Source organism: Zophobas morio, unplaced genomic scaffold, assembly GCF_036711695.1.
Source record: "Zophobas morio isolate AGI-343-1 ecotype UQ-CSIRO unplaced genomic scaffold, CSIRO_AGI_Zmor_V1 ptg000085l, whole genome shotgun sequence".
Taxonomy (NCBI): domain Eukaryota; kingdom Metazoa; phylum Arthropoda; class Insecta; order Coleoptera; family Tenebrionidae; genus Zophobas; species Zophobas morio.
This window is the reverse complement of record NW_026972190.1, coordinates 191,013-209,905: the sequence shown is the minus strand read 5'-3', so window position 1 is coordinate 209,905 and position 18,893 is coordinate 191,013. Positions and strand designations below refer to the sequence as shown.

The window sequence follows — 18,893 nt, the reverse complement described above, 5'->3', positions numbered from 1 at the left end:
TATTTTTTTTTTATAAACTACTAAAAAGAATAATAAAAAAAGAATTTTTATTTATATTTATATTTAGTAAAAATGCTTATTATTTACTTTCATACATACTTTAGGTCATTCGAACGAGACTACAAACCCAACATGATTATACGCGTTACAAATCCATTCCTCATTGGTTCTTTTTTTAAAAAATATATTAATTGGACTGAAATAAATAATAGGATGCCTTCATTAAGATTTTTATAGATAATATTTTTTATTAGAAGTTTTGTATTAATACAGTTTTAAAAAAAAAGTTGTTTATAACTAAAATATTATTCAAGTATACAAACAGCTCTTGTAAAAATAAAAAATTATATATTTACATAATAATCATGAAAAGTAATAAAACAGACTATACAAAAATATTAATATTATTATAAAATTACAAATAATAAAAAATAAAAGTAAACACAGATGTAAAAATATAAATTTCTATAATAATATATAAATATACAAGGAATAATAAAAGTAAATAAACAGTCTATGTAAAAATTATAAATAATATTAATAAGTTTTTATATTAAATAAAGTTAATAAAGAATAATATAAAATTATAAATAGTAAATAATAAATAATAAAGTAAGCTAATAGATCGTATAAATATTATAATAATATTTTAATAAAAGTTTGTAAATGAACTTTAAACATAATTAAACTTTTCGGTTCACTATTGGCTATGTTTAATAATAATTTTTGTGTATACTTCCATTTTTGACAAATTCATTAATTTGGATGATAATTATATTTATTTTCATAAAGAATCAAAAGTGTACATTACTTTTTTTAGTGATACATACTTCAGTATCGGTTTACTATTATGTAAAATTTTATTTTTATTTTATTTTATATAAAAGTTTTTTTTTACAGTGTAGCCACAATTTTTAGAGAAGAAGGCTTTATTACCTTTTATCGTGGTATATTATATTTATTATTTGTATTAATATTATTTTATCTTATTTTTTTTTCGTTATAAATAAAAACATTTAATGCTTTGTGCTACTTTTACACAGTTATTTTATTAAAACTAAACATTTTACTAAAAAAAAAATAAACGTGGTTAAATCTTTTTTACTTGCATTGTTATTGGCTCTTATTTCTCCAATCAATTGTTTTTTACATTACCTACACTTTATTAGTTGTTTTATTGGGTGCATTTTTTTATTCCAAAAATGTATTTTTTGCTATAATTTTTTCCATACTTTAAAAATATAACCATTTCATATATTTCACTTTTTTATATTTAATCAACTTCGATACTTTGATATAAATTATTTCCTAAAGTTTTATTGTTCTACATATTTAATGGGTATAAATCAAGTTAAAATTTTATATATTTTAGGGTTAGCGACGAATTTACTGAGAGTCACGCCTGTCGGTGCTGTAACTTTTTCATCTTACGAAACACTTTTGTATTATTTAAAGAATATTTGCTGACCGTTTAGAATGTTGCTATAAATTATTGGGTTATCAGTAAGTGTTATTTTACAGTAAAATGAATATGGGTTAATTTTTTAAGACAAATATATAAGTGATCCTATAGAATATTGTATCCTCTAAGAAAAAATTTAAAAATAAAAAGGATTAAAGGACATTGTCTCTTCGTTCGGCTCCAGTAAAGCAAAAGTTTAGGTGGTAGCTTTCAACTGAGAAAACTTTGTAGGGGTAATTCCACGTGTTCTTCGTGTACTCGCAGTTTAAATTTTATTCGTATTCTTATTAGCGCAAAAATTATGAATTACTTTTACTTTCTTTCTAATAAACAAAGTTAAGTTACCGGAAAGCATTTGAGCCATAAAAATAGTAATAGTAATAATAATATGGAATACAGAATTTCTAAGTAAAGTGCCTGGCTAAGTAGCTAGCAGTGAAGCAAAAATTATAGATTTATGCATGGTATTTTTTTTTTAGGATAAAAATTATTTTGTTAACGAAGGCAAATAACTTGTCGTGTACTTTTGCTTAACAGGTATAAACTATATTATATTGAGAGTTTATTGATTTTTTTATAGTTAAATTATAATAATAAGTGTAGCTGATTTCACCCACTTCCAGCTATAAAAAAAAATAGTAAAAAAAACGAAATAATTTTAGTGATTTTTTAAACTTTATTAATAAAGTTTATTATTACTCCTTTTTTTTTATAAAATTTAATTTACCTAATTTTTTTATTAATAAAGTGAATCAAAAATTTATAAAGTTTTTTATTATTAAATTTCTATAAAGCACACCTGAAGCTTTTCATTCATAAAAATAAAACCGTTGCACTTTCTTTATAAGCGGTTCCAATTCTTCAGCAACATTGCTAGTATAGTATAATAATTTTCAAGAGTAAATTCGCAAATAAGGTTGAACGAGTAAAAAATTTAAATAAAATTTTGCAAAATAATAAAAAATTTGCTAACATAGAAGAGTAATAACAATTCGCTTTTAATTATTGTAATAATTCAAATTTTATAACTTCTGCCATTTATTAATAGTTCTTAAACGGTACTCTTGAAAAAAGTTTTAAAAACTAAATTTAAATGCAAGTTTCTATATTTTTTATCAGAACCGTTTCTTCCACCAAAATAAAAAAATTTTATTTTCCTATAAGGAAACATTTCAATGTTATTCTTCCATTACCGTGAAATAATAACGAATGCTCCAAGGTTAAAAAAATATAAAAACATTTCATCTTGGAAATAACTTAGTCTTTGCAGCCCACAATTAGTTCGGTTATTGAAGAGAGAAAAGCTTAGTAGATTAACTTGGTTCTGAGTAAAACATACAAAGTAGTTGAATTATGCACGCGGTGAGTTCATAATTGTTCTTATAAGTCTTTTGTAGACTGATAAGAAAGGTAGCCTCAAGTTTTTCTACAACTCCTTAGACAGTACGAGTTTTAGAGGACTACTAATATAGCCTCTTTTCAAAAGACCGTTGTTATAGATATTTTTAAGTAAAAAAAGTCTCATTTTCATGCAAGTATTACTTGCCAGTAAAATTTTATATTGTACCAAAAGAATGTTAACTATTCAAGTTTAAATAACGGTAAAACAAATTCTTTTATTTTTTTTTGGTTTATAAACAATTCTATATATATGTATATTCCTTTAATAAAATAATTTAAGAAAGGGTTTAGAATTTTATTAAGTACACTTTCTTAGTGAAATGTTTTATATGGGATATTAAAACTACCTCATTTATTTATAGTTCTTGTGCAAACATTAAAATAAGTTACAAGCTTTCGTAGGTTAAGAAACTAAACACAATATACCAATAAATCAATTTCGCCTCCTTGCTTAAATCTTAAAAACTTCGTCGACACTAAAGTTTAAGATAACCTTCAAAGAAAGAACTTTAAAAATCAGGCGACGTGTATACTCGAATTTTTCTTTTAATGTTAGCAGGTTTACACTTATATAAATATTTAGTAGGCTTGCAAGAATCTAAGTAATAATATAAAATATTATAATAATACCTCTTTAGTCTGTAGTATATCAAGGATAAATCTAACTACAATAAACTACATCCATATATATATATATATTGCTTAGAGAAACAAAAATTATAGATTTATGGATCGTACTTTTTTTAAGATAAAGCTTCTTTGTTAAAAGTTTAAAAAAAGGGCTGAAAACTTTTTGAAGGCAAAGACGTTTTAGATCATATCTGTCAAATAATTTTTGCTTGGTATATAATAATATTTTGTAGTCAAAGCAGAGTTTTTCTGTAGAAAAACCGTTAACAATAGAGCCTGGAGGTCATCATTTTTAGCAGCGCGTATTAAAATTTCTAAATTTTCTGCGAAGGTTTTTAATTATATAAATATTCCAAGGTTGTAACAAACATGGAAGTGAATTATAATCTACAACTACTTCATTAATTATAAAGGATTCTCCCCTTCTTGTTTTTAGGTTTTGTTGTAAAATAAAATAGTAAATCTGCTTCCTCTTAATTTAATTCATTGTTATAAAAAAAAAAGCTATAAAGCGCTACAGTAAATTAATAAATCACGCAGTGGAGGTCCCATCTAATACATTGAAGTTAACTCTAGTAAGCCAAAGTTATACTCACTATTATTTATAGATCCATTGTTTACTTTTCATTAATACTTATCCTAATCCACACGTAAAATTACTTAACATGTTCACAATGACTAAATCCTAGATGCACACATTATGGTTAAAATTTGAACGACATAGGATCATCTTTGATTTCTCAACTTTCGTTCTAATTAAAGAAAACAACTTCGCAAAGGTTAATCTTTGACATATCTGTGAATTTCACCTCCGACACTTACATATTAATTCTCCCGACTATTCTTACGGTAAAATTGTTTATATCTTCAAGAGCGAAAGGATTGCGGATGATGCGCAACGAAGGGGAGCGTGTATGTAAGAAGGGCTCGTTCCCAAATTAACCCCACAAAGAGAAAAGAAGAGGAGAAGGAGAGGTTGAGAGTACTTAAAGGCCGAACAAAAAAGTTGAATACTGGCTTTTTTAAATGCAACAATTTTAATACTTTAATAAACTCTTTGGAGGTTAAAATTACCGTAATTGTTGGTACCTTTAATGATTTTCGTTAAAAGGGTAACTATTTAGCTGATTAAAGTCAATATGTCGTTATTTTACTTCCCGACTTCCAGTTGTCCCATGGTAACCTAAAACCTTACTATCGAAAGTTGATAAGACAAAAACTTAAATGTTCCATCGCCAGTTCCCTTAAAGAACTATTAGGGCTTCGAAACCTAAGTAGATGATTGTCGCCTTCTTATTATTATTTTTTTTTTTTTAATGACATACTACAGTCGGTATACATAGCACATCTTTGCTGCTTAATCCTAATTCACCTCTTAAAATTTAAGAGAGGTAAAGAAGGATCCAGTCCCCCTCAGAGAGTCTTCATCAATGTTTGCGCACCCGCCATGGCAAGTTATAAGAAGAAAGAAGTACACAGCAACAACCAAACAAAAAAAAACCGAATTTATTATTAAGAATAATTAGAAACAATAAGTAAATAAGCAGTAAATAATAATAATAAAGAAATAATTTAAGCGATAATATATAAATATACTATAGTACGGTTTTTTTTTTCTTATATGTATTAATTGAATTATAATAATACTTGACTATTAAGTATATTGAAATAATAGTTTATATGTATCCTGACACTTTTATACATGGATTATTTATTATAAAGTAATAATAATAAAGTGTAAATTAAATTATATTATAAATGAGTAAACGAGAAATAATTAGGATCGTAAATCGTGGATCAAGGGAGCTTCTTAAGCTGGGTTAGATATTTCATACATGTTATACTGGTCTGGGTTACAACTAACAGCAATGACTAATAAACTATTGGTATGTTTACTGTATTCTTTATAGCGTTTGAAGACAATTTTTTAGAACAAAGTCTTGATTGTTTTCATTTGGCGATCGCGATGTAACTGAGCATTACATATGAATTACGGAGCATCAGTGATTATTATGAGGAGTTTGTTTTGAAAAATCTGCGGCCTATTTATATGACGCTCAGAGTAGAACCAACAAACGGGAGCATACACCATAATTAAGCGACTAATGGATTTATATAAACGCATCTTGTTTTTAAGGTGGAGAATAATGCGCCTACATATAATGGGTGTAGGAAATTCTTGGAAGCGTTCATTTTTCTCAGACCTACAACATGAGCGTTCCAAGTTAATTTATGATCTAATGCTAACTCCAAAGTACTTAAAACGAGAGCTCCCCGAAATGTAGAGTCTACCGTTTTTGAATATTAACTCTTCTTCTAGAAATTATCATTGCTGCACTCTTAGAGTCATTGATCGCTATCTTTCAATTAGTAAACCAGGTTTCCAGAGTGTACAAATAAATTTGTAAGAGTTTAATAGCTAATGTCGATTAAGAGCGGTATGTCGGCACTTATTGGGCTAGTGCTACGTTAGTTGATCTGGGGATGTCTGCCATATAAATCGCGGAAAAAAGCGGCGATAAAAGTGATCCTTGAGGGACTCCAAGGTTTATTTTCCCCTGATTGGAATTAACCGTTCCTATAAGGACTGTGAATTTTTTGTAACAGAAAATATTTTGTCATCGGGCTAAAGGCTTGGGAAAGTTAAACTTTGCTATCTTATAGGTAGTTCCTCTGCCAAATTTATCGAAGGCTTTAGTAATGCATTCTAAAAGTCTTAGAATCTGCTGAGATCTGGAGTGTTTTTCACGGAAAGCAAATTGAGACTGTGGAATGAAGTTCTTTTCTTTCGCAAAGTTTTTCATCTTGCAAGTATCACAGCCTCCGCTACTTTGCCAATGCAGGATAGTAAACATATGGGCCGATAGTCTGTAATAAAGTTCCTGATTATTTTTATTTGTAATAAAAACAACTCCTGCAAACTTCCAACGATTTGGAAAGTAGGGTATAGTTAACATCGAATTAAAAAGCTCTTTTACATAGGCAGTAGCCTTAGTAGTAAATGTTTAAGCATCAGGTTGGATATACCGTTCTGGTCCCAGAGCCTTTTTGGTCTTGAACGGATTGATTATATTAATAATTTCTTCGCAACAAGTAATATGAAGAATGTCTAAATCATGATTTTAGAGGTCGCCTCATATCAAGGACCCTCTTCTTGTTTCTTAGTGAAATTCACGAAAAAGAAGTACAAGCGATGAGCAAAAACGTTAGATTTACCGCTGGCAGTATGTGCTACGCCATTTTCATGATATATGGGTGGTATGCTTAATAAATTGCGGCAAGGATTGAGGGACCTCTCTAATTTCCATAACAAGTCTACAAGACTTGAACATTTTAGCTTTTGTTATCAAAGTTTGTTTTTAAGTTTTATCACTTCTTTCTTTATAAATTATTAACTTTATTGTAGGCTTTTTTGCCCCTAAAAAAGCCTGTCTATTTATCTTGATTAAAGGAAGCTCTCCTTTCAATTATCTGCATAGCGGAAGGCGTTAATAAGTTGAAGGATCTAGAAGACCTAGAAATGGAGGCGTAAAAGTAATCACTTCGGGCTGTTGAATCTAGAGATGATTAACCCCATCATCGGTACCCGGCTCAGATGGCGGAAAAGTAATTTGTTGAGATTTTCGTCCAGTAATGCTTGAAAAATTGGTCAGTGAATTATTTTGATAGTATTTCGCCCTCTTAAAGAGGGCGTGCACTTTTTAACATGGTAGGATACCTAAAAGGAACCGTATGTGCGATTCTTAAAGTTCTTATGATCTACCTAGATAACGGAGAAAAGAAATCAAGAATTCTGTTTGTTCATATAGTTTCATGCTTAGGATATATAGGATTCCCCCTAGAAAGAGAAAAAAAACTAAAAGGAAAATACTAAATGATTACCTATTATGGCTCCTACTTTACTTTCTTCTCCTCTCCCCGCCACTTGTCCGGCATGTATTAGCTTGTTTATTAGTGTTACGGTTATCCAAGTAAATCGATATAGATAATATAAATTATATCTGAACTAATGGGCCATCCGTGATTCCGCTGTACTAATGTTACATAAATACTCAGCCTTGCATGGTTTGTTTTTTGAGGCAAGCGTATGACTACAAGCGGGATCAATAGGTTTCGGCTGTTGAAGCCTTTAAGAAAATTAGTTAAAGGAGAAGAAAAAGATTGAATTAAAAATTTATCAGCCAAATTCTCCTTTCCACCTTTCTCCCTTTCTTCTTACCTTTTTAGTTTAAAAACGAAGAAATCACCAAAATTGATTGTTGGTTTTTTTTTATTTCCTTATAAATATTCCTCACTTCATTTCGTATTCCATAAAACTAAGTTTTTTGTAATTTTAAGGGGAGAGCTAAAAACCAAGCTCTTATTAAACTTTTTTTTACTATTATTTTTATCTTTTAACTTATTTCTTTTTAATTTTATTGGCCTTTCCTTTTTTTACCCTTGACTATATTTTGGTTCCGCTATTAAACTTTTAGAGTAAATTTTAGTTTCTTTATTACGTATAGGTTAGAAATTAAGCTGTGACTTACGAAAAATTTGTAGGTAACTAATTTGTTATTCATCATCTCAGAACAATTTTTTTTTAAAGTGTTGCGTGGGAAAAACGTGTGTGTGTATAATGTTATAGCAATTATTCAACTTATATTTCAAAATATAACGTAAGGTAAATATTTAGTGTACTTATTACTAATTAAAAATATATTGGCTACAAAATTCGGTTTATTTCATTAAAAAACTATTTAATCCATCGCACAAAATTTATGAAAGGGAAGTGTTCTAAACTTTAGCAGAGCAACGCGGATTCTGTCCTTTTACATTCCCAACTAAAATTACATCTTTGCATGCTTTTATTTGTACTAATTTTAAAAAAGTTTTAGAAAATCTTGCATTAAATAAATTATGCCTATTTGAGAATTTTCTAAAACGTTATAGGCGGTGCTGCTCAGCAAAAATAGAAGTGTTCTATATTTCTGTCTTTTCAAGCCCTCAAATAGAAAACCAACGTTGCAACTTTAAAAAGGTGAATAATAAACTTTTGCAACAAACCTTCTATGGTTATTACGAAAACTTTCTTACAATATTTTAAATACTTCATTGAGTATACTTTCGTACTACACCTTTTAAGTTATATTTTAAACAACTTCCTAAGTTTTTTAAGCATAAAATAATAAAATTTTCAGTTTTTGTTTATAGTAGTAAAAATACACAACTTTTATAAATTAACTTAAAATTCGCATATCGTTCTTTAAGCGAAATGATATAATCAAGAAAGTCTACTTAAACCTTTCGATATATTCTCCTAAAAAAAAATGGATTTGGCAATATGTATTTTCTTTTATAATTTTGATATAACAATGACTTTCTCCGCCCAAAAATATGTTAGCCTGAAATTTATTTTATAAAATTATCTTTTCTTCTAATCCACAAGTTTTTTAGACTTGAAGAACTTTCTCAAGTAGAATACCTATTAAAAAATTAAAAAGTTAGAAACATTAGTTGTGTGAAATGTACAAAACTGTTTAAAAAATAGATGTTTAGTAGCACAAGAGTATTTTAATTCTTAACTTTTATTTAAAAATCAAAGAGAAAGTAAAAATAATAAAGTATAATTATTAACTAAAGTAAGTATTTGGCTTTTAAATTTCATAGAGAAGTAGTTTTTCATATTAAAATTTGGATTTTTTTTACAGTGCAAGTATACAAATAGAGTAAGTAAATTATAATTATAGGATTACGTCAACAAATTAGCTCTTATAAAAAAATTTATTATATTTTGCAAAATTTCTAAGAAAAATATAAATCGGCTTATTCCTGTTAATATAACTGCAGTCACGAATAGGACAGTTCAACAATTCTCACTACCACCCTTTCCAATAATTTTTAATTATAAGACGATTTATTCTTTGTTTTACTAAAGACTAAAATATTATTATCAATTTATTTAATAATTTAATAATTTCTATTTTTATAAATAGTTTTTATTAAGTTTTCATTATTTTAAAAATATTTTTTTATTGTAAAGTTGATTAAAATAACTTTACTACTTTAGTTTTAATTAAAAGTGTTAATTACCTTCATTATTATTATAATTATTGTTTTTACTAAAAATATTTATTTTATTTCTTTTTAAAAAAAGTTTTTCAATTATTATTACAAATAAAATATGATTTCTTTATTATAATAGTTTTTTATATAAGTTTTAATTAAGATTATCTATTATTCTTCTCTACTATTATCTTTTGAGCAAATCCGGTGGTTAAAATATCTCCTTTATAAACTCACTAATTATATATAATTAAGAAGCGATGATTTTGGTAGCTTTTAACACGCGCATAGCAAGGATAGAAAGTAACCTTTTTTTTATTAGTGAAAAGTTTGTGTTTGTTATTGGGCGTAAAAAATTCATATTAAAGATAAAACGAATTTTATTGACTAAATACTTAACAGTGTGATCGCTGTTAATCGAAAGCAAGTAAAAAATTTATTACTATAATAAAAGAGTGTTCTACTGGTATACTGACTGGATTGTTTAATAGCAAAAATAATATTAACATAGATATTTATAAAGTATGTTATCGGTTAAACCTGACCAGCGGCTGAAGCGATTAAACAAACCATCGAGATGAGATTCAAATTCAACAATTTTGAGTTAATCGACTCTTATATATAAGAAATTACATATTTTATTAAAAGAAGCATAAAATATTTTTTTTAAACGTTGTTATCCTAAACCACTAGGTGGCGTAGTTTTTATAATTCAACTATAGTACCTATTTTTAAAAAAAAGAAGGCATAAGTAGAATCCTTATGGGATTACTTTGCGCTACACTCAAAAGATGTTAATCTTTTAAGCAAGTATGTTATCCTATAATTTTAAACGCTGCTTGCGCGCACGCGCATTTTCCGTAATGTATTATTAGAGTCGATTTAGTTAAAACGCACATGGCTGAAAAATAAAAATAACTTAATATAGATATCTACATTATAAAATGTTTTTATTATAGAAAAAAGTTAATAAATATTTATAATACTTATATTTTTTATATTATTTTCTTCATGTTATTATAAATATAATAAATAATACATTTATATTTCGTTCATATAACTTTAAGTTTTCTAGTAAATTTTATATATCGTTTAAAAATTGAATACTTTTTTTCCGATATAATATTTTTTATTTCTCTAATAAATTATTTAATAATCCCTTTAAAATACTATTTGCAATGATATTATTATGATAAGCAGTTCAATATATATATAAACATTTTAGTTTACTTTGAAAATACTAATTAACACAAAATTTTGTATATTAATAAATAAAAAATAAACTTACCAAATATAAAACATATAAATAACTAAAAAAGCTTAAAAGTTTATAAAGAAAAAATTAAAGCAATAAAATTTTTTAGTATAATAAAATTTTAGCCAGTCGTTACGCTGCTTCCTTCTATTTAAATAAACTATAAATTTTTGCACCAATAACAACCTACAAAACTTTTACTGGTTTTTATAAATATTTTTCATTCCTTAATTTTTTTCCTTAAAGTAGTTTAAAAATTTGTAAATATAAATATTACTGATATATAAATAAGTACACTTAAAAACACCTCTTCCTTTCCTTTTTTATTAATAAAAATAAGTATTTTCAAGTTATTAATTATTGAAATAAACTACCAGAAACTTTTTTTATACTTTCTTCTCGTCTTCTCATCTCCGTTATGTCGTACGCAATTCTATTGTTATTAATAAGTATGTTTTAGTATAAATTAAAACTTTTATTTTTTTATAATATTATAAATATTGTTCAAGAGATTACATTATAAATATAAATTAATAAATAATAATACATTAACATTAATATATAATATAATTACTTTCTTTTATTATATACTAATTACTTGTGTAATCGTTTAATAAAATAACAGAAAATTTTTATTTTATTTTATATCATATAAAATTTTTATAAAAATTGTACAGTGAATAATAAGATCAATAACATAACAGTTAGAAAATATTTTTACTCTCTTTCATTATAAATTATTTATAAAAATGTTTAAAAACATTATTTTGAAAGAATATTTTTTTATTTCATATTATAATATTATATTATAAACCGTTTAATGAGTATTAATATAAAAACAATAATAAAAATATTCCAGCGACTATGGTCATTAGTTCTGCACAAACCTCAAACCTTAAAACCCACACGGGATTTAAATGCTTCTTTGAAACTATTAAAAATCGTTGAGTTTTGAAATTGCTCCTAATTATATTCTAATTGATTACTCCTACAAAGCCCGTGCCCGATAAAAATGACAAAAAAGTTATTTTTTTAATAAAGAATCAATAATAAAATATATTTGAAGTGGGCAAGTTGTATTGGCCAGATAAATTTGACCACTCATAAACAATATCCATAAAGCGCGTCCAATAAAATTTATAATATAAAAATTAATATAAATTAGCCAATCAAATGTTATAATAAAACCATGAGAATAACTAGGCCTTCCAAAAAAATTCTGAAGAGTGAGAGTTAAAGTTTCATTTAAAATAATAATATTAAAACTATAACGAAGATAAAAAAAATTATAAATCTTTATTTAAGTTCACGTGGAAATGCATATATATATATACAAATAAAACTAAATAATATTTTTATATAAATACTTAAAATACTATAAATTACAAATAAAAAATGCCAAATTGATAAAAAAATTATTATTTTTCATAATAGTTATATAGAAAATAAATATTCATCACTTCGTTTACTTATTTTTTATATATATATATTATTTAAAACTTTTATAAAACATTTATTATTTAGTTATATAAATATTAAAGAAATCATTTATAATTAAATACAATTAAGATTTATATATTTTTATACATATTAACAATAAAACAGTTAAGTAAAAATATATACTTTTTCTTTAAAAAAATATAATTTTTAATTTTATTATTATATTAAGAACATAATAATTTTTGTTTATTTTGGTTATAAAAGTAAAATATTCATTTTATTTCTATAAAAGTTTTTAAAAAGATAATTTATTAAAAATGTATATAAACTATTTTTGATTTAAAAGAGAAACGTATTATCCTACTATTATTACCCTCAAATATTTATTATTACTTTTTTAATTATTTATATTACTTTTTTTAAAAAAATTTTAGGAAACAATATTCGTATTATTTTTATTATGTTATTGTCTATATAAATACAAAAATATTGATAAAATTTAAATTGTACTTTAATATATTATTTAAGTTATTATTTACTTATATTGTAAAAATGGTTAATATAATTATATTCTTAAAAGTTTCATATAAAAAGGAAATAAAGAATGTCTTTTATCACTAACAGTAATAATAAAATATAAATAAAAAAGCTACTCAGCTCCGAGTTCTTCGTATTCTCCTAAAAGTAATTCAAGTGATTTTTGGTTTTTCTTAAAAGTAAATAGAAAACAAAAGAGAATTTGTTAAAAAATTTAAAAACAGAAAAACTTCCAGAACATATAAAAAGTTTCAATAAAATCTTTTAAATGATAAAGTACCCAAAAAAGTAATAAGTACAGAAATATTAAAATTATTTAGAATATGGCAGTTTACTATAACAGTTAAATAAAAACAGCATAAAAGGATATAAAATTATACTACTATTAACAGATAACTTTTTTATATAAATTTCAATCAATAAAATTTCCAAAAAAATATAAAAAGCTGAAAACATCCAAATTCTTATATATTTAGCAGTTTGCTATAATGAAAGCACCCAAAAAAATTAAAAAAGTCATTTACCCTAAGTAAAAATATATATTGAAAGCAAAGTTACCAACATTACCATAAATAATATTAATCGGGAAAAATAATATAATCTAATACAATATAACTCAGAAAAGCATCCAGGTTGTAAAAAAAACCGCAAATTATTAGAAATTTACTATATATAATTAAAAATTACCAAAAAAAGACTTCAAAAAGAAAATTTAACCAAAATATTATACTTTTAAAGATTACCGTAAAGATTAAATTAAAAATTAATATATTGAAAGCATAAATAATTATAAGTTCTTAATAAATCTGCTAAATTTAATAAAAATTAAATAAGTTTTTATTGAAGACTTTAATTAAAACGAAAATCTGCAAAAATTACATTAATATTCGATTCTTTTAAAACCATTAAAAATCGAAATAAAGCACTGAAACTTCAAAAGTTTTACTCAAACTTTAACAAAATAAAATTTAAGCTAAACTTAAAAAAAAAGTTTACTATATTTACCAACGCTAACAGTGTATAGTAAAATTAGCATCAAGAAAAAAAAAATTATAAAAACACTTAAATTTCTTGGCCCACCGGAAAAAAAAAAAATTTTAAATATTTATAAAAAAAGTAAACAGTGATTTATGGTTTATAATGAAATGTAACTGATCACTTACTATAAATACAATATCTAATAAAAGTAAAGTTCGCGATGCAAAAAATAAATTTCCCAGAAAAAATTAAAATTTTGAAATTAAAAGCAAGTATAATTCAGTTATGCAAGTAAGCAAAAACCATAAAAACCATGAAAACGGTAAGAAGGGTTAAAGATCAAAATTAAATATATAGTAAGATATTTTTATTTATATATTAAAAAATATTGCTTGCTAAGAAATTATAATAGAAGTGCTTCAAGTAAAAAAAAAAAATTAAAATTAAAATCTAATAAGTTTCTATTAATCATATGAAAAGGACCCGATTACAACAATTAGTAACCACGTATTTATATAGGCCCCGTCTATAACTTTTAAAGGTGCTACAATTGCAGTAGAAATAAAATCATTTTAAAATGTAAAATATTATATTGCGTCAATAATACTATTATTACCAAATTAATATTACCAAATTAATAAAATCCAGGTAATATTTTTTTGCAGCGAAAGAGAATTGAATTATACTTTTAATAAAATATTTTTTTTATTAAATTATTAATAAAGTAAAAATAGTGATTACGGATAGCATCTTTAATTACGCGGAAATGATTCTAAAAAAATTTAAAATATATAATAAATGCTGCAAGATATTAATATAACCTTCAAAGAAATTTCAATTAATTACTAAATAAAAATTTACACTATGACGTTTAAAAAAAAGAAACGACTTTAACTTGTTAATTTATTAAAATATTGAAGAGCAAAAAAGTGTTTTCATAAAAATTAATTAAACTTTTTTTTATTAATAAAAAAAATAAGCAGCAGTGTCGCTGCAAGCAAACCAAGTTATTGTAATAAATAGAAAAAAATTACATTCTTAACCACGTGCGCACATTTTAAACATTATTTTTTTAATTAGCGAAATGAGAATTTATAAAGGCACTCATTACGAATTTAATTTTTTTTTAGTATTTAATTAAGAATTAATATGTAATAAAACAAGTTGCAGTTAAAAATTTTATACGATTTGATTTAAAAAATGAATCAAAACGAATACTAAAAGTATACAAATTTAGATTCTGCTTGTAAGCAAGAGCGCGTTTAAGTTGAATTAATAAAAAAGTTAAAATTATTAAGATAATTAATATATTTTATAAACTCATAAACACACTGAATCTAATCTTTCTTACTTAAATAATGAAGAACTGAAAAGATGCAAAAGAATTGGAAATTTTAATTAATTAATTTTTTGGAAAATTTTTTTTTTTTAAAATTAAAATTTTATTCATTTATAAAAAATGCGCTAGTAATAATAAATTAGTTCAGTGTTACTACAATCGAATATAATACTTCAGAATATTATAAAAAATAGTATAAAGAAATAAGTTTAGTTTTTAAAAAAGTAATAAATATAAATTAATGTACGTTACAAACAAGATAAAAAAAAATTTAAGTTGTTATAAACCATTTGCTTATCTAATTGGCTTAAGAGCTTACGTTTGACTTTTACCTCCAGTGAAACTCTCTGATCTTTGAGAGGAGAACCTTTAAAATAAAATAATATTAAAATCAGTAGCATAAAGTTTATATATAAAAAAAATTTTGTTTTCGTAATATTATAATTTTAAAAAAAAGATTGTTTATAACGCTCAAGTGTAAAATTACTATAAAAAATGGAAAAAAGGAATATAATTTCTTTTATGTAGATAATTAATTAATAATTACTTTTATAAAAACTTTTTAAAACTACTAATTATTTTGAAAAAGTTACCCTTTCCTAATATACTTGTAAAGCATAAAGCGTACTGGCCCTTTTCATTAGCCAGGAAATCAAGCTTACCAGATTCAAAGTTTTCATGATTGTGCACAATTTTGTCCCATTTGTTAATAATCTGTCGAAACATAAAAATAATAAATGAATTTACTTCAATAAAGGCGTATTAAAGTATATTAATAACCTGAAAATTTACGTTTTGCCCATAAACCGTTTTAACTGTATAAGTGCCTTGAGCACGATCACCTTCGAGTAAATCCAAACTTAAACAAACTTTTGATCCTGCGTTCAGGTCAAAGCTTAAACTATACACACATGCATTACGAAAGAAACTAAGAAGGACAAGACATAACCAAAACTCCGTCATCAACGTACCTAGCTGAGCTAAAAGAAAAAGAGGGGAAACCTTTCAAAAGAAGTCATTTTAACTGTTGATTTGCCCTCATTAAAAAAATTGATTAAAAATTCTTTTAACTATTAAATATCTCGAGTTAACGCGCAATTTCTTAAGATATTTGTTCCAACTTTTTTTAGCTTTGCCTTGTTCTCTTTATAAAAAAGTAATTAATTAGTTAGAGCTCATTATTTTTTAATGATATTTATATATAAACTTAAATAATAAATTACACTTCAGTTAACTTCCAATGTCAGATGTGAAAGAGTTTAAGAAATATTTTATAAAGTGTAATATTATTTGAAAAACAATATTAGTTTTTACTCTATACTTTTAAAGAACACTCCATGAAAAATAAAAATCAAACTGTAATAATAAAACCGTTTCTTTAGAGTTGTACCTTTTTATCGCTTGTGATCTAAAAACAAAAAAACTAAGAGAGCAAGGAAGCTAAAAAGAAGTTTAAATAGAAAATTATAATTTTTGAGATTTTTCTAATTTATTTAAATATTAATCTTATCGCAAAGTTTCTTCCTTTCATTTCCTTCTTTTATGTTTTACCATTTTTTACGAATAGGCAAATTAGCATAATTTGCAATCTACCCGAGACTACTTCTTAGCCAAAAATCGCGATTTTTTTTAATATATCTATGATATTTTACACTATGTAAGTGGCTTAAAGTTTTTTTTCAAATGTAATGCCATTACCCTATGCTTTTCTGACAAGTAGTTTCTTTATAAAAATTTTATTTTAAATTAAAATAAATTTAAATTTTTTATTCTACAGGGTATACACACCATACAAGCGCTATCCTTAGTATACAGGCAAATATAGATGACTTGCTTTAAATTAACTAACTAGAAAATTTTTATAGAGCTAAGTTTCAAGATGAAGGAAAAATAAATTTAAAATCGATTCCTCATTTCCTAAAATGCATGCTTACAAGCAAATTTGCTTACACAAAAATTAGTATAGAAGATTATAGCCTCAATTATTTGACGTAATAATAGTAGGTTAAAAAGCAAAATATAATTTATTTTCACAATCGCAAGAGATTTGCGAGCTTAACCAAACAAAACTTTGACAACTTCAAGCGGATTCATTCCAGAAAGTAACGAAAGTTGCCGATAAATAAATTCAGGTGCTGTAGTTATTATTATTATAACTTTATAAATCATTATATTATTAATTTCCAATAATAAACAATATATAATACGGAAAGTTATAGCGCGGCGGTGGTGATAATAATTAAGCAAAAGAAGTAATTCTTCTTTTGTATAATTTTTCACTTCAATTCCGAATTTATCAATATAATCAGCAACGACGAGCCCAACAGGAAAGTTTGTTGTGTGCCCCGAAGCGCTAGTAGCAGCCACTTTATAGATCTGGAGTTATTACCATTATTATTAGTACCGCTATTATTAGTAAACTTATACACTATATAAGGGCGAGTGTTCACTAAAGAAAAGTTTTTTTTTTAAAAAAAGTGAAGTGTACAACAGAAAAAAATTATAATATTAGAAATAAATATGAAATAATAATAATAACATTTAATATATGAATAGTTAATATATTACAAACAGCAAAACCAGTTTATATAAAAAAAATTATAATAAGTAAACAAAGTACACTCAGTAGAAAAATATTAATTATATTTATAATTATTGGTATAAATTATAAACATATAGAAAATCAATAATATAAATAATAATAAATTATGAAAAATTAAAAAAAGTTAATTATATATAATAAAAAGTATAAATAAATAAATATATATATATATCATAAATAAAAATACTATAATAAGTGTATCAGTAATATTGTAACAGTTATAAAGGTAATATAACTAGGTAATATAAAGTAATTAAATATATAACCAAAAATATAAATTTATTATAACGTAACAAAGAATAGTATATACACATATATATATAAATTACATATAATGATAAATATAAATATGATAGAAATAATAATAAAAGTAAAAAACAAATAATAATATATTAGCGATACAAATTAATGATGGAAATATCAAAAAATATAAAATAATATTATATATAATAGTAGATATATATTATAGAAAAAGTATAATAGTGATGATAGTCATTATTATGAATTAAAAAAACCTTTTGATTGGTGCTATGCCACATTTTACGTATGTTATGCACTAATGACAGTTGTCGTGCATGGATGGGATTGGAAAAAAAATCTATAATTAAGCACTTAGAAAATTTTCATGCATTGACAGAAAAAAAAAAGGTTTTAAATTTTCTTAACAAAATCATTCAAAAAATGACAGGCTATAGTTATTTAGAAATGTCTAATAATTTTCGAATCTTCATTGGACGTTCATAACCGCAAGAAAAAGTTAAAAATTATAGTGATAGCTTAAACAGTTATACAACATTTTAAGTCAATTTTAAAAAGTACCCTTTTTAAAGGATCACTTACTTAATTTCTTAATTCAATAACAAAGTCATTAATATTACACAAGTATTACAATATTAGTAATTATGTTTAAAGTGGCACGCACAAAAGAAATTTTTTTTTAGTGTATTAAAAAAATTATTTCTAGTTTACTTTTAATAGATTTTTATGATTTTTTATCTTTTACATAAACTGAAAAAACTTTTAAAAAATATATTTGTAGTCAAACTAAACTCTCTACTATAAAATTTGATTGCTTATTTAAAAAATATTCAACCTTTTATGCTCATAAGGTTATTGGGCAAATAAGAGTCAATGAAGTACACTATAATATTGAGGAAATGCTCTTATGAGCAAACTATGATAATTACTAATTTTTAATATAAAT

At 24.4% G+C, this 18,893-nt stretch overlaps 1 protein-coding gene across 1 annotated transcript; it reads right to left on the bottom strand.

Annotated features, from left to right (window-relative positions):
• Positions 1-8,877: 8,877 nt before the first annotated feature.
• LOC135144224 (transmembrane emp24 domain-containing protein bai-like) lies at positions 8,878-16,050 on the bottom strand. The gene is made up of 7 exons (XM_064076207.1): positions 15,868-16,050; positions 15,681-15,801; positions 15,375-15,454; positions 12,887-12,942; positions 11,168-11,226; positions 10,079-10,152; positions 8,878-8,957 (listed from the first exon to the last, which is right to left on the bottom strand). The coding sequence occupies exons 1-7, from the start codon at positions 16,048-16,050 to the stop codon at positions 8,910-8,912; spliced, it is 621 nt and encodes a 206-aa protein (XP_063932277.1). The 3' UTR covers positions 8,878-8,909.
• Positions 16,051-18,893: the final 2,843 nt, after the last annotated feature.

Coding starts and splice junctions, on each gene's coding strand:
- LOC135144224 (XM_064076207.1), bottom strand. CDS start 16,050: ATGACGGAGTTTTGGTTATGTCTTGTCCTTCTTAGTTTCTTTCGTAAT. Junction 15,455..15,680: donor TACAAGTATATTAGGAAAGG/GTAACTTTTTCA, acceptor TTTATTTTAAAG/GTTCTCCTCTCAAAGATCAG. Junction 11,227..12,886: donor TACGAAGAACTCGGAGCTGA/GTAGCTTTTTTA, acceptor TAATAACAATAG/AATTGCGTACGACATAACGG.